Source organism: Rhinopithecus bieti, unplaced genomic scaffold (assembly GCF_001698545.2).
Source record: "Rhinopithecus bieti isolate Rb0 unplaced genomic scaffold, ASM169854v2 scaffold_28016, whole genome shotgun sequence".
In the NCBI taxonomy this organism is placed as follows: domain Eukaryota; kingdom Metazoa; phylum Chordata; class Mammalia; order Primates; family Cercopithecidae; genus Rhinopithecus; species Rhinopithecus bieti.
The window spans coordinates 1,934,416-1,952,360 of record NW_016813202.1 but is presented as its reverse complement, the minus strand read 5'-3'; the positions used below and the strand labels follow the sequence as shown (position 1 = coordinate 1,952,360).

The 17,945-nt window shown below is 40.9% G+C and overlaps 1 protein-coding gene across 1 annotated transcript in view; it reads left to right on the top strand.

Annotated features, from left to right (window-relative positions):
- WDR64 (WD repeat domain 64) overlaps positions 1–17,945 on the top strand; it is a gene marked incomplete at its 5' end in the record, with an annotated part of 157,581 nt that overhangs the window by 45,282 nt on the left and 94,354 nt on the right. Inside the window, one exon of the mRNA XM_017847770.1 lies at positions 16,848–16,927. Within this exon, the coding sequence (XP_017703259.1) occupies positions 16,848–16,927 (80 nt within the window). The remainder of the gene's footprint in view (positions 1–16,847; positions 16,928–17,945) is intronic.

Sequence of the window (17,945 nt, the reverse complement as noted above, 5' to 3'; positions counted from 1 at the left end):
GACGAAATGTTTATTTTGGTGTATAACATATTGCACTGAGAGACAAATTAAAACCCTTCACAGCACATTAAAACAATTTCATTTCTTGACACCAGATTGGATTCCACAAATATCATTTATATGGCATAATTAATTGCATAGTTTCATTTAGTTTCTGTAATATAATTAACTGCTAGTGATTATACTCTTGCATTTTAAAGGAGTGCATTTCTGAAACATTTAATTAAGAAATAGATGCAAGTTTATATCCAATTTGATTGTATCCTATTCTGGCAATTCATGATACCTTCATAACCATAAAGGAACATTGTGAAAACATATGCAGATTAATATGCCCTTGTAGTCCTACAGAAGACATATTCTACTTCAACATCCAGAGAAAACATGTTCATTTCCAAGATACACAAATCTCGGAACATTTCCAGCACATTTACCAGGGTGATTACAGCAACTAATGTAGCAACCAGAAACTTATACAGGTCATATATCGCTTTTAGTCCAGAAATATATATCTGTTATCCAACAACTATTTAGTAAGTCACTATGGGCTAAGCACTATGGACAATACAAATATATTTAAGCCATGACCCCTGCCTCTACATGCTTAAAATTTAAGTGGTAAGATAAAGAATACAGACATAAAGTCAGTGGTATGTTGCAGCCAGTTCATATTAGCTTATGAGAGTTGATTGTTAAAATTTCAGGAATTAGGCAAAGCCTGTTGTAAAACATTGTCATCTTGGGATGTCAAACCTAAGCCAAAAACAATCAATCAAACAGACAAACAATCACTGTCATCATTCAAAATTGAATTATATAAGCTAGTGATTCAATTATATAAAGAACAAAGGCAGTAAATACTCAAAATACATCACTTCTTTTTTATTTATTACAATTTACCACTGTCTGTGTTCTTGAGGGTTTTTTAAAATTTCCTCAGAAAATACTACACAGTACAATGGTGCACAACTCTATGTTTTTTCCTAACTCCATGTTTAGAGACGTCACATTGGTAATTTGGAAGCAGCCATGCTACCATATCTATAGTATGGAAAACAGCAAACTCTAAAAATCAATCGACCCACCCCGCTTTCCCTGGCTGCAGCTGAATATTACACATTTACCAGCACACCATTGCATGGGATGATAATTATCAATGCAAAGCAGGATATGTCAAAGACCAGTTGAATGGTTTAGAATTATAGGCATAGTAGAAGTTAAGAAAACGGAGTGATAAATGATAGTCCTCAGCAAGCCTAAAGAGATAAGAACAAGAAATCTTATTTAGAGGACTATAAAAATAAACTTGGCAGTGATTTCATTAACAAGAAATGTTATAGCAGCCACAGTAAACATACCAACTCTGCATTTGGAGGGATGAAGTGGCTTATTTCTACTTTCTTAAAGAGTATCTTTACACTGGTGCATTTAATTGCCTATTGCCTGTGCTAAGATTATAAAATAGAAATCAAGGCATTACTCTGAGACCAGGCATAGTGGCTCAGTCTGTAATCCCAGCACTTCAGGAGGCCAAGGTGGGAGAATCACTCGAGCCCAGGAGTTCAAGACCAATCTGGGCAACATAGGGAGATCCTGTCACTACAAATAATTTAAAAATTAGCCAGGTGTGGTGGCATGCGCCTGTGGTCCCAGCTACTTGGGAGGCTGAGATGGGAAGATCGCTTTAGCCTGGGAGGTCAAGGCTGCAGTGAGTGATGATCACACCACTGTACTCCAGCCTGGAGGATGGAATGAAACCCTGTATCAAAAAAAAAAAAAAAAAAAGAAAAGAAAAGAAAGAAAGAAAAAAGCATTAGTTTGAATAGCACTGATAAGACCCTAACTTAGAGCACCCGGAATTTTTTCTTTCAGAAAAAGTTCTCTTCAGAGAAAGTTCCTTTCTCTGACCTCCTCTTTTATCAGCTCTTGAACACTCTAACTGCCACTGTAGCTACTCAATGACCTCCCTGAAGTCTCACACATCTTTGTTGTTGGAAAGCGATCCTGATCCCGACCCCAAGAAAAGGTTCTTGGACCTCACGCAAGAAAGAATTTGCGGCGAGTCCACAGAGTAAAGTGGAAGCAAGTTTGTTAAGAAAGTAAAGGAATAAAAGAATGGTTACTCCATAGGCCAGGCAGTGACATGGGCTGCTTGACTGAATACACTTATAGTTACTCCTTAATTATATGCTAAACAAGGGGTGGATTATTTCTGAGTTTTCTGGGAGAGGGGTGGGCAATTCCTGGAACTGAGGGCTTCTCCCTTTTTTAGACCATATAGGGTAACTTCCTGATGTTGTCCTGGTGTTTGCAAACTCTCATGGCGCTGGTAGGAGTGTCTCTTAGCCTGCTACTGCGTTACAATCTGTGTATAATGAGCAGTGAGGATGACCAGAGGTCACTCTCATGGCCATCTTGGTTTTGGTGGGTTTGACTGGCTTCTTTACTGCAACCTGTTTTATGAGCAAGGTCTGTGGGACCTGTATCTTATGCTGACCTCCTATCCCATCCTGTGACTAAGAATGCCTAACCTCCTGTAAATGCAGCCCAGCAGGTCTCAGCCTTATTTTACCCAGCCCCTATTCAAGATGGAGTTGCTGTGGTTCAAATGCCTCTGACACCTTGATCTCTTCATTATCTCAAATTTTGTCAGCCCTCTCCTCTACTTTCTTCCCTTCCTATTGAGCTGGACCCCAGGTTGATCATCTGAGATAATATCTCACCAGCATTTTCTTGGCCTTATATCCCTATCTGATCACTGCATCTGATTGCAGAGCCCCAACCCTTCTGTTAGCAGAGCCCTTAGCCTAGACTCCTAATCCCCTTACGTGCCTTTGCTCTACTTCCTGTCTCATCTTCTCCAGTGACTATTCCAGACTTCTGCCCCTTTCACTCTTCACTGATGTCCTGTCCTCCTATATGATGACAAAACCCGGAGCCTCAAGGGGAATTCTTCAACACATCAAACCTTTAAAAATTATCTCTGGCCATACCTTCTTTTCTTTTTGTTTCAGAGGTTAAAGTATCAAACCTTCCATTGGTGACCTTATGCTCAACTCCTTCCATCTTCTCCAGGACCTTGCTGTCTCAGCTCTTCAACTGTCTCCTTACTTTCTTTCTCTGTTTTTCGAGACGGGGTTTCACTGTGTCACCCAGACTGGAGTGCAGTGGTGCAATCATAGCTCACTCCTCCAGCATCAAACAGGCTAGTTGGGACTACAGGCAGGAGCCACCATGCCCAACTTAAACTCTTATTTTCAAACTATAATACTTAAGTCTCTGTCGATATGAGTAACCCTTCCTTTGACCTACATTTTCCTCCTAACAATCTTCCTACACCTTTTCTTTCCTTCTTATTTTAACTTCCCAGAAGAGTACTCTGCATTCACTGCCTCCAGTTCCTTGATGTTATTCATTCCCTCCATAATCCTCTGCAATGTAGCTTCTTCCCTATCTACTCTGTGGAATCAGAAAGCCTCAGGACATTCAGCATTACTGATCTCACCCACTCTGAAACTATTCTCCTGGTTTCTGGGAAGCCAGAGTTTTCTCCCAGTATCTTACTGTTGGTTCCTCTTTCTTGTGATTCTTCTTTTCATGCCTTCTCTTAGTGGTGGTATTCTCTAGCATCTGGTACTTAGCCAACTTTTCTTCTTACATTCTATCCTCTTCTTGGGCGATAGTTGTATTCTTCAATACACTGATACCTGTGTACTGATGAAACCCAAGCTATCTTGAATTTGGGACTTATTCTTGCTCAACATCTACACTTGGATAGTATCTCATAGTCCCTCAGATTCATATGACCATATCTGAGCTTAACTTCCCCCACTCTAAAATATATACCTGTCACCTCACATGATTCTTTCCTCTTCCTTGATCCCCACAAACCAGTAATCACCAAATATGTCTATATTGCCTCATAACCACTCATGGAATCTGTACTGTCTTCTTTATCTCTATTCCTTTCACTCTCCTGGCCCTTATCTCCAACTGCCCTCTTGCCTCAATATTATCCTTGTCAAAACTACTGTTCATTAATCTTCCAGGGTATTCTCCTGAAGATGACATCCAAACATCTGAATACTTTTCACAGTTCTCTGTCCCCTCCCCACAGCATTTCCATGATCTAGCCCCCCACATACCCCTTACTTCATCCTCTTCAGTGCCCTTCACTGCCTTATACTTAGCTTCCTGTAAATCTGAACTGCTTGCTGCTCCCTTGAAACCCCCATGTTGGCACTTTGTACATGTTTTGAGCCTGAAATACTCTCCCCATTCTTCCTCTTCTTTCTGTCCTCCAACCTCCAGGAATCTTTAAGGATCAGATGGTACCTACTCCAAGGAATTTTCCTGACCATTCCCCAGCACCTTTCTTCCAAGATAAGTTAAATACCCTTTTCATGCTGTATTAGTCCATCTTCCTGCTGCTATAAGGACATACCCATGACTGGGTAATTTATAAAGGCTTCCTGAAGATGTCACAAATGCCGTGTTTTGGAGTATTGGTAAAAATTAGTCAGGCAAAACAATTGGGAGGTAGCAGAGTGGATAAACAGACACAATGCAGAAGTGGTGTTCACAAAGATATGAAAGAGAAAGAGAAGATGGTGAGTTCTCAAAATTGCAAATGATCCAATATAATTGGAGAATTGAGTGAGAGAAGAATTGGGAAAGATGAGGCTAGATAATCCAAACATGAAAAGACCCGCATACCATGCTAAAGAGTTGGGATTTTAACCTGAAAGCTATTGGAAGCCATCTAATGCTTTAAACAAGAGAGTGAAAAAAATATGTTTTTGACAGATCACCCTAACAGCAGAGTGGAGAATGGATTGGGGAAGGGCAAGCTCAAAGTAGGGAGACCAATTGAGGAAGATATGACAATACTACTTTAAAAGAGAAATGATGAGCGTTTGGGCTTAACCAGGGGAAGTAGGGACAGAGAGAGAACAGATATTCTTGCATAACTTACAAGAATTGGTGGCCTACTGGATGAGAAGAATAAAGGAGAGAGAGGAATCTGTTTCTTTTTTTATCCTTAACATATTTATGGCATACCTATTTTACACCAAAAACTAACTGTTTCAGGTAGTGATATAATATAATGGTATGCAAAAGAGACTAACAGCTCTCATGGGGCTCCTCTTCTAGTGGAGAGACACATAATAAACAATTAAATAAATAGTACAAATTGAAGGGAGAGGAGAGATGGTGAGGGGAGGCAGTATATTTGACAGGATGGTCAGGAGAGACTGCTCTGAAGAGACAACATTTGAGCAGAGATCTGAATGTGGTGAAGATCAAATCATACAAATATTTAGAGGAAGAAGGTTTGAGAAGAGGTGACTGTCAGGCTTCTGGCTGGGAGGGCTGTTTACATGGCACTATTTACTATAATAGAATATAAGTGAGCAAGGCAGCACTTTGCTCACTTGCTTCAAGGGAGCAAAAGAATTCTAATGTAACCTTTGCCAACTTATTTGTTGGCCATGTGGTCTTGTGCATGTTACTGAAATTATTTGAACCTCAATAACCTCCTTTATGAATGGAAAGAGCACTAACTTTCTTATCTCACAGGATTTTTCTGATGGTCAAATAAGCTGAGATGGGTGAAGGTGCTTTGGAAATTGTCAAATGCAGTACACACTGAAAGTATTATTATTTGCTTACAGTCATTTAAGCTTTCCTGAAGAATGGACTTTTAAAGAAGACTTTGATTTCTGTGTGCTGTCAAAATTCATGAAAATAATAAATACCCCAACACCAGAGAAAAGGAAAGGCACTCATATCTTCCTCTGGGAACCAATTATGATGATGCCAACATTCCCTTTGTTCAAGCATTAGGATCTGTCAATCAGGTTGTGAAGTTTGTGTTAGGCTTTAAATGAGGAGTAATCTATTTTTATGTAAAGACTGGACATCGTCTTCTTTTGTCAAGAAAATATGACCTTCAACTAGCATGATTCTAATCAAATATAATACCTTTCGCGGGGAGTAACCTCAAGAGCAAAGTTGAATTAGACACATTTTCACAATCTTCTTCTCTTAATTCATCCACTCTATTTATACACACACACATACACGTGCGCACACACACACCCTCAGCCATTCTTGGGGTTTAAAGCAACTTTTTTGTTTTTTATGTGTTTTTTTCAAAATGTATATTTGTAAGTTATGTAATGATATTGTAGGGACATTAAATTCCTACTCTCCATCGTGTTCCACAGGTTTGGTAGTTAGTAGTTGTGAACACTTAGATTATCTAGAAAGTTTTACTTTTCTGATTAACCAGCGCAATCTGATCTTTGCTCTGAACAATATCTACTTTGCAATAGTCAGGAGTTTGTCTTTACGCCCAGTGCTGGGGTTCCTGGAATTTGGTTGGTAATGTATTCGTCTGAGAAGAAGTCAAGAAATCAGTTGAGTAGTAATGACAACCTCAGCAAACAGTGGTCATTGATCTGTTCAGTCAAACTCTAGATGAGATTTTCACCTACTTTCTCACTTGGGCCACGCTCCTAAATCTAGAAGCTGAAGAGGCTTCTCAAGTGAGATAGTGTAATCATGTTTTCCTGAACAGCCACTGACATTGGAGAGTCATCTCAATAGACTGAGAGTTGGGTCTACTCCATCCCTAGACTCAACATACTCCTATTTCTGTAATTTCCTATAATGAATCTTAAGTTGAACCAGATACAGCTGCATTTATACAATACATAATTGGCCAGCTGTTAAAATGGGAGCCAACAGCTCCCAAAAAGGCAGGAAAAAAATCCTCTCAAAAAAATTTCCATTTCAGAAGTGATTACCATTCTGTTTGTAATTTTGTATGGTAATTTCACAAATGGAGTTCTGTACTAGCAAGAAAATAAACATCTGCAATTAATTATGCCATACAAAGCATGTTGACTGTTGCAAGACCTAAGCTGAATCTTTAAACCCTTTGATAGCTTGACAGCTTCCAAGAGATAAGCAACTAACTACTCAGCATTACTTTTTATTACTACCCAACTCAGAGGCAGAGTATCATATTAGAAAGAGTATAGTGCCCCTTGGTAAGGTTGCTGTGGAGATACACAGAAGTGGTTTTTGTCCTAGCACTCACTAACCCTGTGACCATTGAACACTTTACCATTAGTTCTTACCTCAGTTTCCCCATCTTTAAATGGTAATGAATATACCTACATGATAGTCTTATAAAAATTACTTAATTCACGTAAAGTGCTTTGTTTAATGCCTGACACAAAGTACTCAATAAATATTGGTTCCTTTTCTTGTTCCCCTAAGAAAGATATTGAAAAGATTTAAAGGAGAAAAAAAAGAACTTGAATACAAAGGAGAAGAGATGAAGCTATCATAGATTGGTTTGTGCACTGGTTTAAGCTTCCTGTTCCTGCATCTAAAGCAGGGGTTAGCAAACAGTAGCCCAAGGCCAGATCCAATGAGTCACTTGTTTTTATAACATCCACAAACTAAGAATGGTTTTATATTTTTCAATGACTGAAACAAAAATTTTTTAAAATGATATCTTATGACCCATAAAATTGACATGAAATTTAAATTTCATTGCTCATGAATAGAGTTGTAAGGGAAACACAGCCATACTTACTTGTGTTATCTATGATTGTTTTCATTCTACAGTGGCATAGTTGAGTAGATGTGACAACAGAGACTTTATGGCAAAATCTACAATATTTGTTATCTTATTCTTTATGGAAAAAGTTTGCCAATGTCTGATCTAGAATTTTCTATTGCACCCTCCCTTGCCCCTTGGGAATGGGCACAATATGGATCCATAAGAGGCAATAATACAGAGTTAGGGCCATTTTTAAAAAATGCCTTATCTGAGGCATTCTGAAATTTCTTACCTCTTATAAGGGAGAAAAGAAATGCCTTATTCCTTGTTTCCTGCCTTCATTCCCCACCAACTACCTCACTGTCACCAGGAGAAAATATTGAGGGACTCTGCTTACTCAGTAGCCCTGCTTCTTCAGCAATCACACAGTTCCCCTGGGATGCTTCCTGTCTGCAGCATTGCCTTCCATTCAGTAAAGAACCCCAATGGTGTAACTCATGGCCCCTGAAAAGAGTCACCCCTTTATCTTCTACCTGATTACTCTGTTTCTCTCCCTGCATCATGCTCATTAGTTCATGGAATAACAGGAGAAAAGTCTGAGATGAAGCATGTGGTAATTCAGCCAGGGTCTTTTGATAGGGGACTCTATCAAAAGGTTTTTTTTTTTTTCTCTCTCCTGTCTTGAAGAAACTGTCAGAAAATGTTTCTCTTTAAAAATGCTATCATTTCAAGGGGATCAGGGAAAAATTCAGAATGAACTTCCCAGAATCAATACATTTCTATTCTGTGTGACTCTGGGAAGTGGTTATTGTCAATCAGGTATTTGTCCCTTAAGGATATTCAAACAAATATTTATTGGGAGCCTTCTATATTCAAAGAACCATTGTGTATTAATCCATTTTCACACTGCTATAAAGATACTATCTGAGACTGGGTAATTTATAAAGGAAAGAGGTTTAATTGACTCACAGTTCCACATGGCTAGGAAGGCTTCAGGAAACTTACAATCATGGTGGAAGGTGAAGGGGAAGCTAGGACCTTCTTCACATGGCGGCAGGAGAGAGAAAAGTGAGCAAAAGAGGAAGTTGCCAAACACTTATAAAATCATTAGATCTCATGAGAACTCACTAACACAAGAACAGCCTGGGAGAAACTGCCCCTGTGATCCAATCACCTCCCACTAGGTTCCTTGCTCAATACTTGGGGATTACAATTCAAGATGAGATTTGGGTTGGGACACAAAGCCTAACCATATCACATGGTATCTACATTTTATTTTGTTATGAATGAACATCATGGGCCCACACTGTACATGAAACTGTGAGTCTGGTGCCACTCTGCTATGGGTAGTGTTTACAGGTGGGGCTTACTAAGGTGCCCTGGCCAAGAGGACAGTCTCCTTCCTTCCCAACGCCACCCCTGCCATCCTGAGAAGGGAGTGTGGTGTGGTGGATCTGGGCCCAAGTCCAAACACCAAACTGATATCTCAATGCACTGGAAAGTATATGAGAAAACGCTCTTCCACTCTTAAAGTGCGATCGAAATGCTCATTAATATTATCATGATAGATTTCTCACAAAACGTTTGATTTTTTATGCACACTGGTTTGAATAAGATACTTCTAGTAACAGAATGAAAAAGCAATCTTTCAAAGAATATGCAGCTGAATATGAATGTGAAATACTGGAAAGCAGGCCATCTTTCATTTTCCAAATTGACATCAATTATACGAGCCTTTCTGCTTGAAAGAAGTTTTATTTAAAGGCACAGTTCACCGGGTGCAGTGGCTCAAGCCTGTAATCCCAGCACTTTGGGAGGCCGAGACGGGTGGATCACAAGGTCAGGAGATCGAGACCATCCTGGCTAACACGGTGAAACCCAGTCTCTACTAAGAATACAAAAAACTAGCCGGGTGAGGTGGCGGGCACCTGTAGTCCCAGCTGCTCGGGAGGCTGAGGCAGGAGAATGGCGTGAAACCAGGAGGCGGAGCTTGCAGTGAGCTGAGATCCGGCCACTGCACTCCAGCCTGGGCGACAGAGCGAGACTCCGTCTCAAAAAAAAAAAAAAAAAAAAAAAAAAAAAAAAAAAAAAGGCACAGTTCACTTATTTGTAATTCATTTAATTATGTGGGCTCCTATAATTATTTTTTATAGGAAAATAGAGTAATTACATCTAAAGGGTAAATATCCTTAAGAAACTGAAATTTTTAAAAATGGAAGTATGAACACAATTCCATATGCTGAGAAATTTAAGTAAAAATGTTGTTAGATTTGTTCATAATCAGTTAATAGGGTATTAAATGGCTCTTTTCCTGCTGTCTTAGAATTTCAGCTAATGCCATTCTAAAGAGAGCTCCCCAGTAGCTAGTTGCTGAGGCTCAGAACTCACAGGCTCACCTTGGGCAAGCTTGACATGTGACACATGTACGTGATGACCACTACTCGCTTCCTCATGGAGAATTTCTTTATTTTTTTTTTTCTTTTTAGAGACAAGGTCTTGGCCTGGCATGGTGGCTCATGCCTGTAATCCCAGCACTTTGGGAGGCTGAGATGGGCGGATCACGAGGTCAAGAGATCAAGACCATCCTGGCTAACACGGTGAAACCCCGTCTCTACTAAAATACAAAAAATTAGCCAGGCATGGTGGCAGGCGCCTGTAGTCCCAGCTACTCGGGCGGCTGAGGCAGGAGAATGGCGTGAACCCGGGAGGCGGAGCCTTGGCGACAGAGTGAGACTCCATCTCAAAATAAACAAACAAACAAACAAACAAACAAAAAGAGACAAGGTCTTAATGTTACCCCGTCACCTGGACTGGAGGGCAGGGGCATGATTATAGCTCATTGCACCTTCGAGTTCCTGGAATCAAGCAATCCTCCTGCCTCAACCTCCTGAGTGGCTAGGGATACAGATGTGTGCCACCATGCCCAGCTAATTTTTCTTAATTTTGGTAGAGATGGGGTCTTGTTATGTTGCCCAGACTGGTCTCAGACTCTTGACTTCAAATGATCCTCTACCTTGGCTTCCCAAAGTGCGGAGATTACAGGTGTGAGTCACCATGTCCGGCCCTCATGGAGAATTCTGAAGGCTGCAGGCCAGGCCACATTCTGACTTTCCTGGCCCTGGGCATTTTTGCCTTATAGGTCCCTCCCATCATAATACTATCAATCTTACACATGATTTTTCATATACTTTTATGTCTTCAACATTTTCTTCTGTCTTAGGAAAATTTTTTCATGGGCCCTAAAATTCTAATTTTGGGATGTGAAAAAAAAAAATGTCCTATGACCCTAAGCTTTTATTTTGCCTTCTGACTTTAAGTACAATTGGAGTATTTCCACGGGCCCCTAAAAGTACTTTGGGCTCCAGGCCTTGTGCCAGCTGTGCCTAAGGATCAGGTTGAGCCTGGCTGGAGGAACCTGCCACAGAGTGGCAAGGCTGCATTCGCACTGATACTGCCAGCATCCTGTGAATTCTCTTTGGGCCACAGAAGGTAGCTTCGCTGGAGCCATCCTAATGGGAATTGGCCCAAGAAGATCTGCTGCTGGGGTGAGGTGACATGATAAGACAAGGTGGAGGAAAATAATGCCCTTCGTAGTTTATACTACATCCAGTTCAGTCCATTCAGCTAACCAGCTGTGGTGACAAAGTATGTCACTGGCAAACCTGTAAATGAGTCATCAGTTGGAACTTAACTACTTCTCATCTGAGACATGTAAGCATTTTCAAAAGTGTAAATACTGACTTTTGATTTATGTTACTAAATTGAGACTCCTTTTACGAACTTTGCATTTGATAGAAGAATAACTACTTACAAAGTAGATTTAAATTAGTTCAAAAAACTGTTTTAAATATTTTGGAAGTATTCTTTCACATAAAGATAATACTATCTGTTCTTCCATTTAGTAAAGCTTTCTACCTAGCAGTGAATTTGGTTATTTTGCATTATTTTTTATTAAAACTTAAAAAGTCACATTTTTTTTCAGGTGATTATTCTCATCCATTAAGACATTTTAACAAATTTTATTTAATTAATTGATTTTAATTGTAGTGTCTGTTTCAAAACTATGAGAGCTATTCCTGTAAACTGGTAGCCTGTTAGCTAAATGCAGCTACAAAATGTGTTTGGGGGATCACTTATTTCTTTCACCTTTGCTTGTGGTGAACCTGCCTTTGCTGTTGTGCGTGTTTGCTGGCTCTGGGCCTGGGCTCCCCCTTTTCATGGGCATGCAGTCTCAGTTCACCACAGCCCCCCTTCTCCCTGTGGTGTCACACCCAACCCCTTCTCCCAGCTAGTTTCCCTGCCTGGCTGCTGCAGACTTTGAGTTTGTGACCCTCAACCGATGGACACTCTCACCTCTGTTCTTGTCGTTCACTGATGTATCTATCCCCTAGGGCAGTGTTGGGCATACAGCTGGCGCTCATAAATGTTGTTGACTCACTGACCGAGGACCCACTGAGTAGGCCCTAAAAACTCTACTTCCTTCATAGGCCTCAGTGCCCCTGGCAACTTTCCTACCTTGAGTATTTCCCTTTTGGAGTACACTTGGAGTCAACTGTCCTCTCTTCTTAACTCCCTAACGAGCCCTAGACATTCTTTGATATGAGAAACTAATTTTTTAGCAATCTTAGACACAGCAGAACTTTTCAAACATCTTACAAGCCTAAGCCTTCCCAATATAAAATTTTATAGCCAGCAACCTGCAAAGAATCCCCAAATCAAGATCTCTCACCACCCAGCAGCCTGTTCTGATTTTGCTTCTTCCTCCACATCTAGGTGCATTGCTGCTCAGAAAGTATGATGAATTATGAGAATCCTTATTCATGTACGTCTGCCCCAACCAGGGACCACTGCGATTGGTGGTGCAGGCTGTGCCCCCTACAGCTCTGGGATGCCATCCACAAAGCCTATGCAGTTGCCCTGCTTGACCCCTGCCCCAGCTGAAGCTATAGGGGAAGGACAAAATCTAAGATTTTAAGAATGGAAGAAACTATTTAGGTCATAGTCAATCCTTGATTTCATAAGTGGGAACACTGTAGCTCAGCAAGATTAAGTGACTTTTCTAAAGTCATATATTTAGCAACAGAACACAGCCAGAATCTAGGTCTCCTGACCTCACGTCCACAGTACATTCTAAGTCGACTTTACCAGTCGGCCCTGTCCTGCTCCACCCACTTTATGGTAGGGTCCTATAGAAGTCTGCCCATCCCACCTCTTCCTTTTACTGGGGCTCCCATAAGAAGAGCCAAAGAGTGCTCATTCTTTCTTGAAACTGTGTCAGGAGCCAGCCCATGTCCTGTGAGGTCTGCAAAGCAGGGCGAATATACTCCAGGGGGTGTGCAAGATGATCCATCACAATGGGGGCAGAAAACTCTAGAAGTTTTCCTTCCTTTAAATTATTATCTCATTATTTTATTGTTGTCTGTTTTATGATGTTTATACAATTTTAATTCAGTAATATATGTACATAATTTACAAGTAAATGTCAGTGGTGTGCATGAAAAACAATTGTAAGAATTTTTTATTTTTTGAGACAGACTTCCCCAGGCCAGAGTACAGTGGCACAGTTTTGGCTCAGTGGAACCTCCCCTTCAAGGGTCCAGTATATCCTGTCTCAGCCTTCTGATTAGCTGGGATTACAGGCGTGCACCACCATGCCTGGCTAATTTTTGTATTCTTAGTAGAGACAGGGTTTCACCATGTTGGCCAGGCTGGTCTCGAACTCCTGACTTCACATGATGTACCTGTCTTGGCCTCCCAAAGTGCTGGGATTACAGGCATGAGCCACTGCACCCAGCCTTTAAGAAAAATTTTAAAAGACATTTATGACCCTACCCTTGGAGAGTCTGATTTATCAAGCTAGGGCTGAGGTCCATGATTTTTTTTGTTTGTTTGTTTTTTGTAAGGATGGGGTTTCACCATTTGCCCAGGCTGGTCTGGAATTCCTGGGCTCAAGCAATCCTCCTACCTCAGCCTCCCAAAGTAATTGGATGACAGGCGTGAGCCATTGCACCCAGCCTAGGAATTTCTTTTTTAATATCCAAAGTGATTCTGATGCACAACCAGACTTTGGAACGACTATGCTAAGGTCTTGAGCATTCTGACCTAGGTAAAGTTAAGATGTTGATGAAGTTGTATATACAGGTCTAAGGATAACTATTTACTTTAGGCTTAAGGAAGAATAAAGTAATTTAATTGGAAAAGCTACATATGACCCATGGTATCCGGTATAGACTCAGATAAATGCCTGAACTGCTGAGTATGGATCTCTCATTTGTGATGCTCAAATTTAGTTGAGCAAACTCTTTTTTTTATATCTTTTTCTGACCTTAAACTAATAAGATATGTTTCAGCTAAATCATAAATCTGCATCCCCCTAAAGTTTGCAATTCAGACTTTATTTCCATGCTGTCTCATTGATTTTGTGACTGTGCTCTGAACACTCTACGGGCTTTTGTTTAATTTGCATCCATTTCTTTCATATTGAGAAATATGAAAGTTCAACAGTTGGGCAGCTGTGGCAAGAATTCATTCTTGCCTGAGGTCTAGGGTGATAATTACAATGCAAGATATTTCTGGTTATTACCCCTTAGGTTCGATATCTCAAACATGACTCCAAAATATAAACTACATTAAAGCTAGGCTTTGGCCAGGTGCAGTGGCTCATACCTATGGTTCCAGCTACTTGGGCGGCTGAGGCAGGAGGATCGCTTGAACCCAAGAGTTTGAGGCTGCAGTGAGCTATGATCATGCCATTGCACTCCAGCCTGGGCAACAGAGTAAGACTCTGTCTCTGCTAAAAAAAAAGAAAGAAAATTAGGCTTTGTGAACCCCAGTTTTTGTAAAGAGATACATTTTAGAAAGTATAGTCCAGTGGGTAAAGGGAATTAAAAAGGAACTGCAGTATCTTTCAATATTATAAATACATGTATATTTTGACTTGCAATACTATTTCTAGAAATTCATCTTATAGATATATATATACAAAAATGGCCCTTTCACAAGTGACTGTTTATTACAATATTATTTGTAATCACAAAATTTTGAGACAGGCAGGTTCCCCTCAGAAATTAAATAAGTGTTAATTTAGTAATACAAAGGAGTATCTGCTGGCAATAAAAAAAGAGAACGTTTTTAAAATATGATTTAGACAGCTCTTCAACATACATTATTAAGTGAAAAAGCAGTGAACAGAATGGTATATGCTACCCTTTGTATTTTTTTTTTTTTAAAGAAAAATAACATACATACATAGCAAGAAGGCCAGGTTTCTTCTTCTCTGCACCTTCCCTGCTGTGTGTCTCAGATCTGCAAGTGCCTCCTCCCAGACCTCCTTGTCTGGGCATCTTGTCTAGGGTCCTTCTGGGTGGCCCCTCTTTTCCAATAACCCTGTTTCCTCTTGTTACGCTATCTGATCAATGGAAGTAACAGCTTTCAGCTGTTGCTAGTCTCTGAGGTCGGTATTATTATTGTCCATTGTCCCATCTACTAAGTGAGGAAACTGAAGCACGGTGATGGAGCCAGGATGGAAGCCCACACACTATCACTCAAGCTCGAGCTTTTTTAACCATGGCACAATACCACTCACAGATACTAACACCCAAAACATACATATGAATATTATATGGTAGATGCTACATGCTTTAAGGGAGAATAAGACAAAAGACAGAGTTTCACTGGTGGAGGTGGGTGGGAGGGTGATGTCCAGGAGAGGCCTAAGAAAGTTACATCTAAGCTGATGCCCAAAGCAGGATGGTTGTTAGTGAGGCTGGAGTCTGGGAGATGATCATCTTTGGCCTGTGCAAAAGCTCTTGAGGAGAGAAAAGAGCTCAGTATGTCCAGAAGGGAGGCTGATGAGAGAGACTAGTATAGCTGGATTAGAAGCACAGGAGGAAGAGGAGGGCATGGGGTGAGCCTGGAAGGGTGATAGGGATCACTCAGGGCCAGGCCAGCCAGGTAAAAGAAATGAAGCCTTCTTAGAGCACCAGGGAACCACTGGAGAGAAGTGATGTGATCTAATTTATATTTTACAAGGGTCACTCTGTCTGCAACATGACAATGGAATTTGGGTTGGGAATGAGGAAAGAAGAATGGGCAATAGTGGAAGCAGGCTGGGCACAGTGGCTCATGCCTGTAATCCCAGCACTTTGAGAGGTCGAAGCAGGTGGATCACCTGAGGTCAGGAGTTCGAGACCAGCCTGTCCAACATGGTTAAACTATCTCTACTAAAATACAAAATTTACCTGGGTATGGTGGCACACGCCTGTGATCCCAGCTACTCAGGAGGCTGAGGCAGGAAAATTGCTTGAACCTGGGAGACAGAGGTTACAGTGAGCCAAGATCGTGCTACTGCACTCCAGCCTGGGTGACAAAATGAGACCTTGTCTCAAAAAAATAAGTAAATAAAAATAATAGAAGCAAAGAAATTACCAGTTTATTGCAGTAGTTCTGGTGAGAGAGGATGGAGAGTTGAACCAACATGTTGCAGTAGGAGTGGGAAGAAGTGGTCAGATTTCAGGTATATTGCAGAGGAAAAATTAACAAGACTTGACAACAGATTGGATGTGGCTGGTGAGCAAGGGAGAAGTGTCCAAAAGGGTTCCTGGCATTATGTGCTACTCAACAGACTCACTTAGCCACCCAATATCCTTTCTGGATTAAGACCTTATATAGGTTGACCCATCCTCACCACAAGCAAAACCACAAACCCAGCATGGAGGGCTGGATTTTCTTTTAAACAGGAACAATACAAAGTACTATGCAAATATCACCAATTAATGGAATAAGTACATTCTTACTGTTAATCATGACTTAATCATTACTTATAATATTGCCTGTGGGCAAATGGATTTACAACCAACTTAGAAATGAGCCTATTAAACATAATCAATGTATAAGACATAATTAACTTGATAAAGAAAAATATAGGCCGGGCGTGGTGGCTCATGCCTGTAATCCCAGCACTTTGGGAGGCCGAGACGGGCAGATCACGAGGTCAGGAGATCGAGACCATCCTGGCTAACATGGTGAAACTCCGTCTCTACTAAAACTACAAAAAATTAGCCGGGCGTGGTGGCAGCGCCTGTAGTCCCAGCTACTCAGGAGGCTGAGGCAGGAGAATGGTGTGAACCCAGGAGGCAGAGCTTGCAGTGAGCCAAGATCACGCCACTGCACTCCAGCCTGGGCAATAGAGCGAGACTCTGTCTCAAAAAAAAAAAGAAAAGATAAAAAGAAAAATATATACATTTTACATCTAATTTGTGTTTTCCAGGCCCGTCCGAGAGTTTTCCATGCCAAGAGGAGCGAACACTTTTTGCTACTGTGTTAAAGCAAATGTGATTGTCACTGGAGGTGAGAGGACGGTTCACATTACACAGGGGTTTTCTACTTTGCAAACATTGTTCTCTTTGAGTTTGGGTGCTGGGAAAAACACATTAGGGAATTTACAAATTGGTGTCAACTCAAATCTGTCTGCCTTTTTCTTTCTGGCATCCGGATTTGATAACATACTTAGAAAAGCCTTCTTCAGCCCAAGAATGTGTGAGACAAATTTTCCTGTTTTTCCTAGAATTTGTTCCTATTGTTTTGTTTTCTGTTTTACCTTTAGAGCTTTAATCCATCTAGAGCTTATTTTTATGTGTGAGAACATGAGTTCCTAGGTGTCCCAGGAGACCTGGAGCCCCCGAAGCAGAATGGCACTTAGGTGTGTGTGTGTGTGTGCCTTTTCTGGAGAAAATTTCAAAATTTTATCAGATCCTCCAAAGGAGATCATGACCAAAAAGTTCAAGAGCCAGTGACTTAGAGTTAACAGACGAGAAGGCCAAGAAGAGAATCTTGAAGAATACCAACATTTAAGGGATAGGTTAGGTAGAAAATGAGAAAAAAGGTTATCTGCTATGAGGAAAGAAAAAGGTGACACAATAAGTTTCGGGAGGAAGGTAAGGGACTGAAATGATCTTTGAGACTCAGACTCCTTATTTATAATACTGGGGTTTTAATAGCCGTAGGATGGCTTTGAGCCTGGGCCCTGGAGTCAGACTGTGTGGGTACAACTCCTGGCTCTCTCACTTGTGAGCTATGTGGTAGGGGGCAGGTTGTTCATTCCTTTAAGCTTCAACCTCATTTGTAACTGGAGTTGATAATAGTTACCTACCCATAAGGTTATAAGAATTAAACTGACTGGGCTCCATGGTTTACACCTGTAATCCCAGCACTTTGGGAGGCCGAGGCAGGAAGACTGCTTGAGCCTAGTAGTTCAAGACCGGCCTAGGCAACATGAAAAGACTGCTAGTTCCAGCTACTCAAGAGGCTGAGGCAGAGGATCACTTGAGCCCAGGAGGTTGAGGCTGCAGTGGGCCATGTTTGTGTC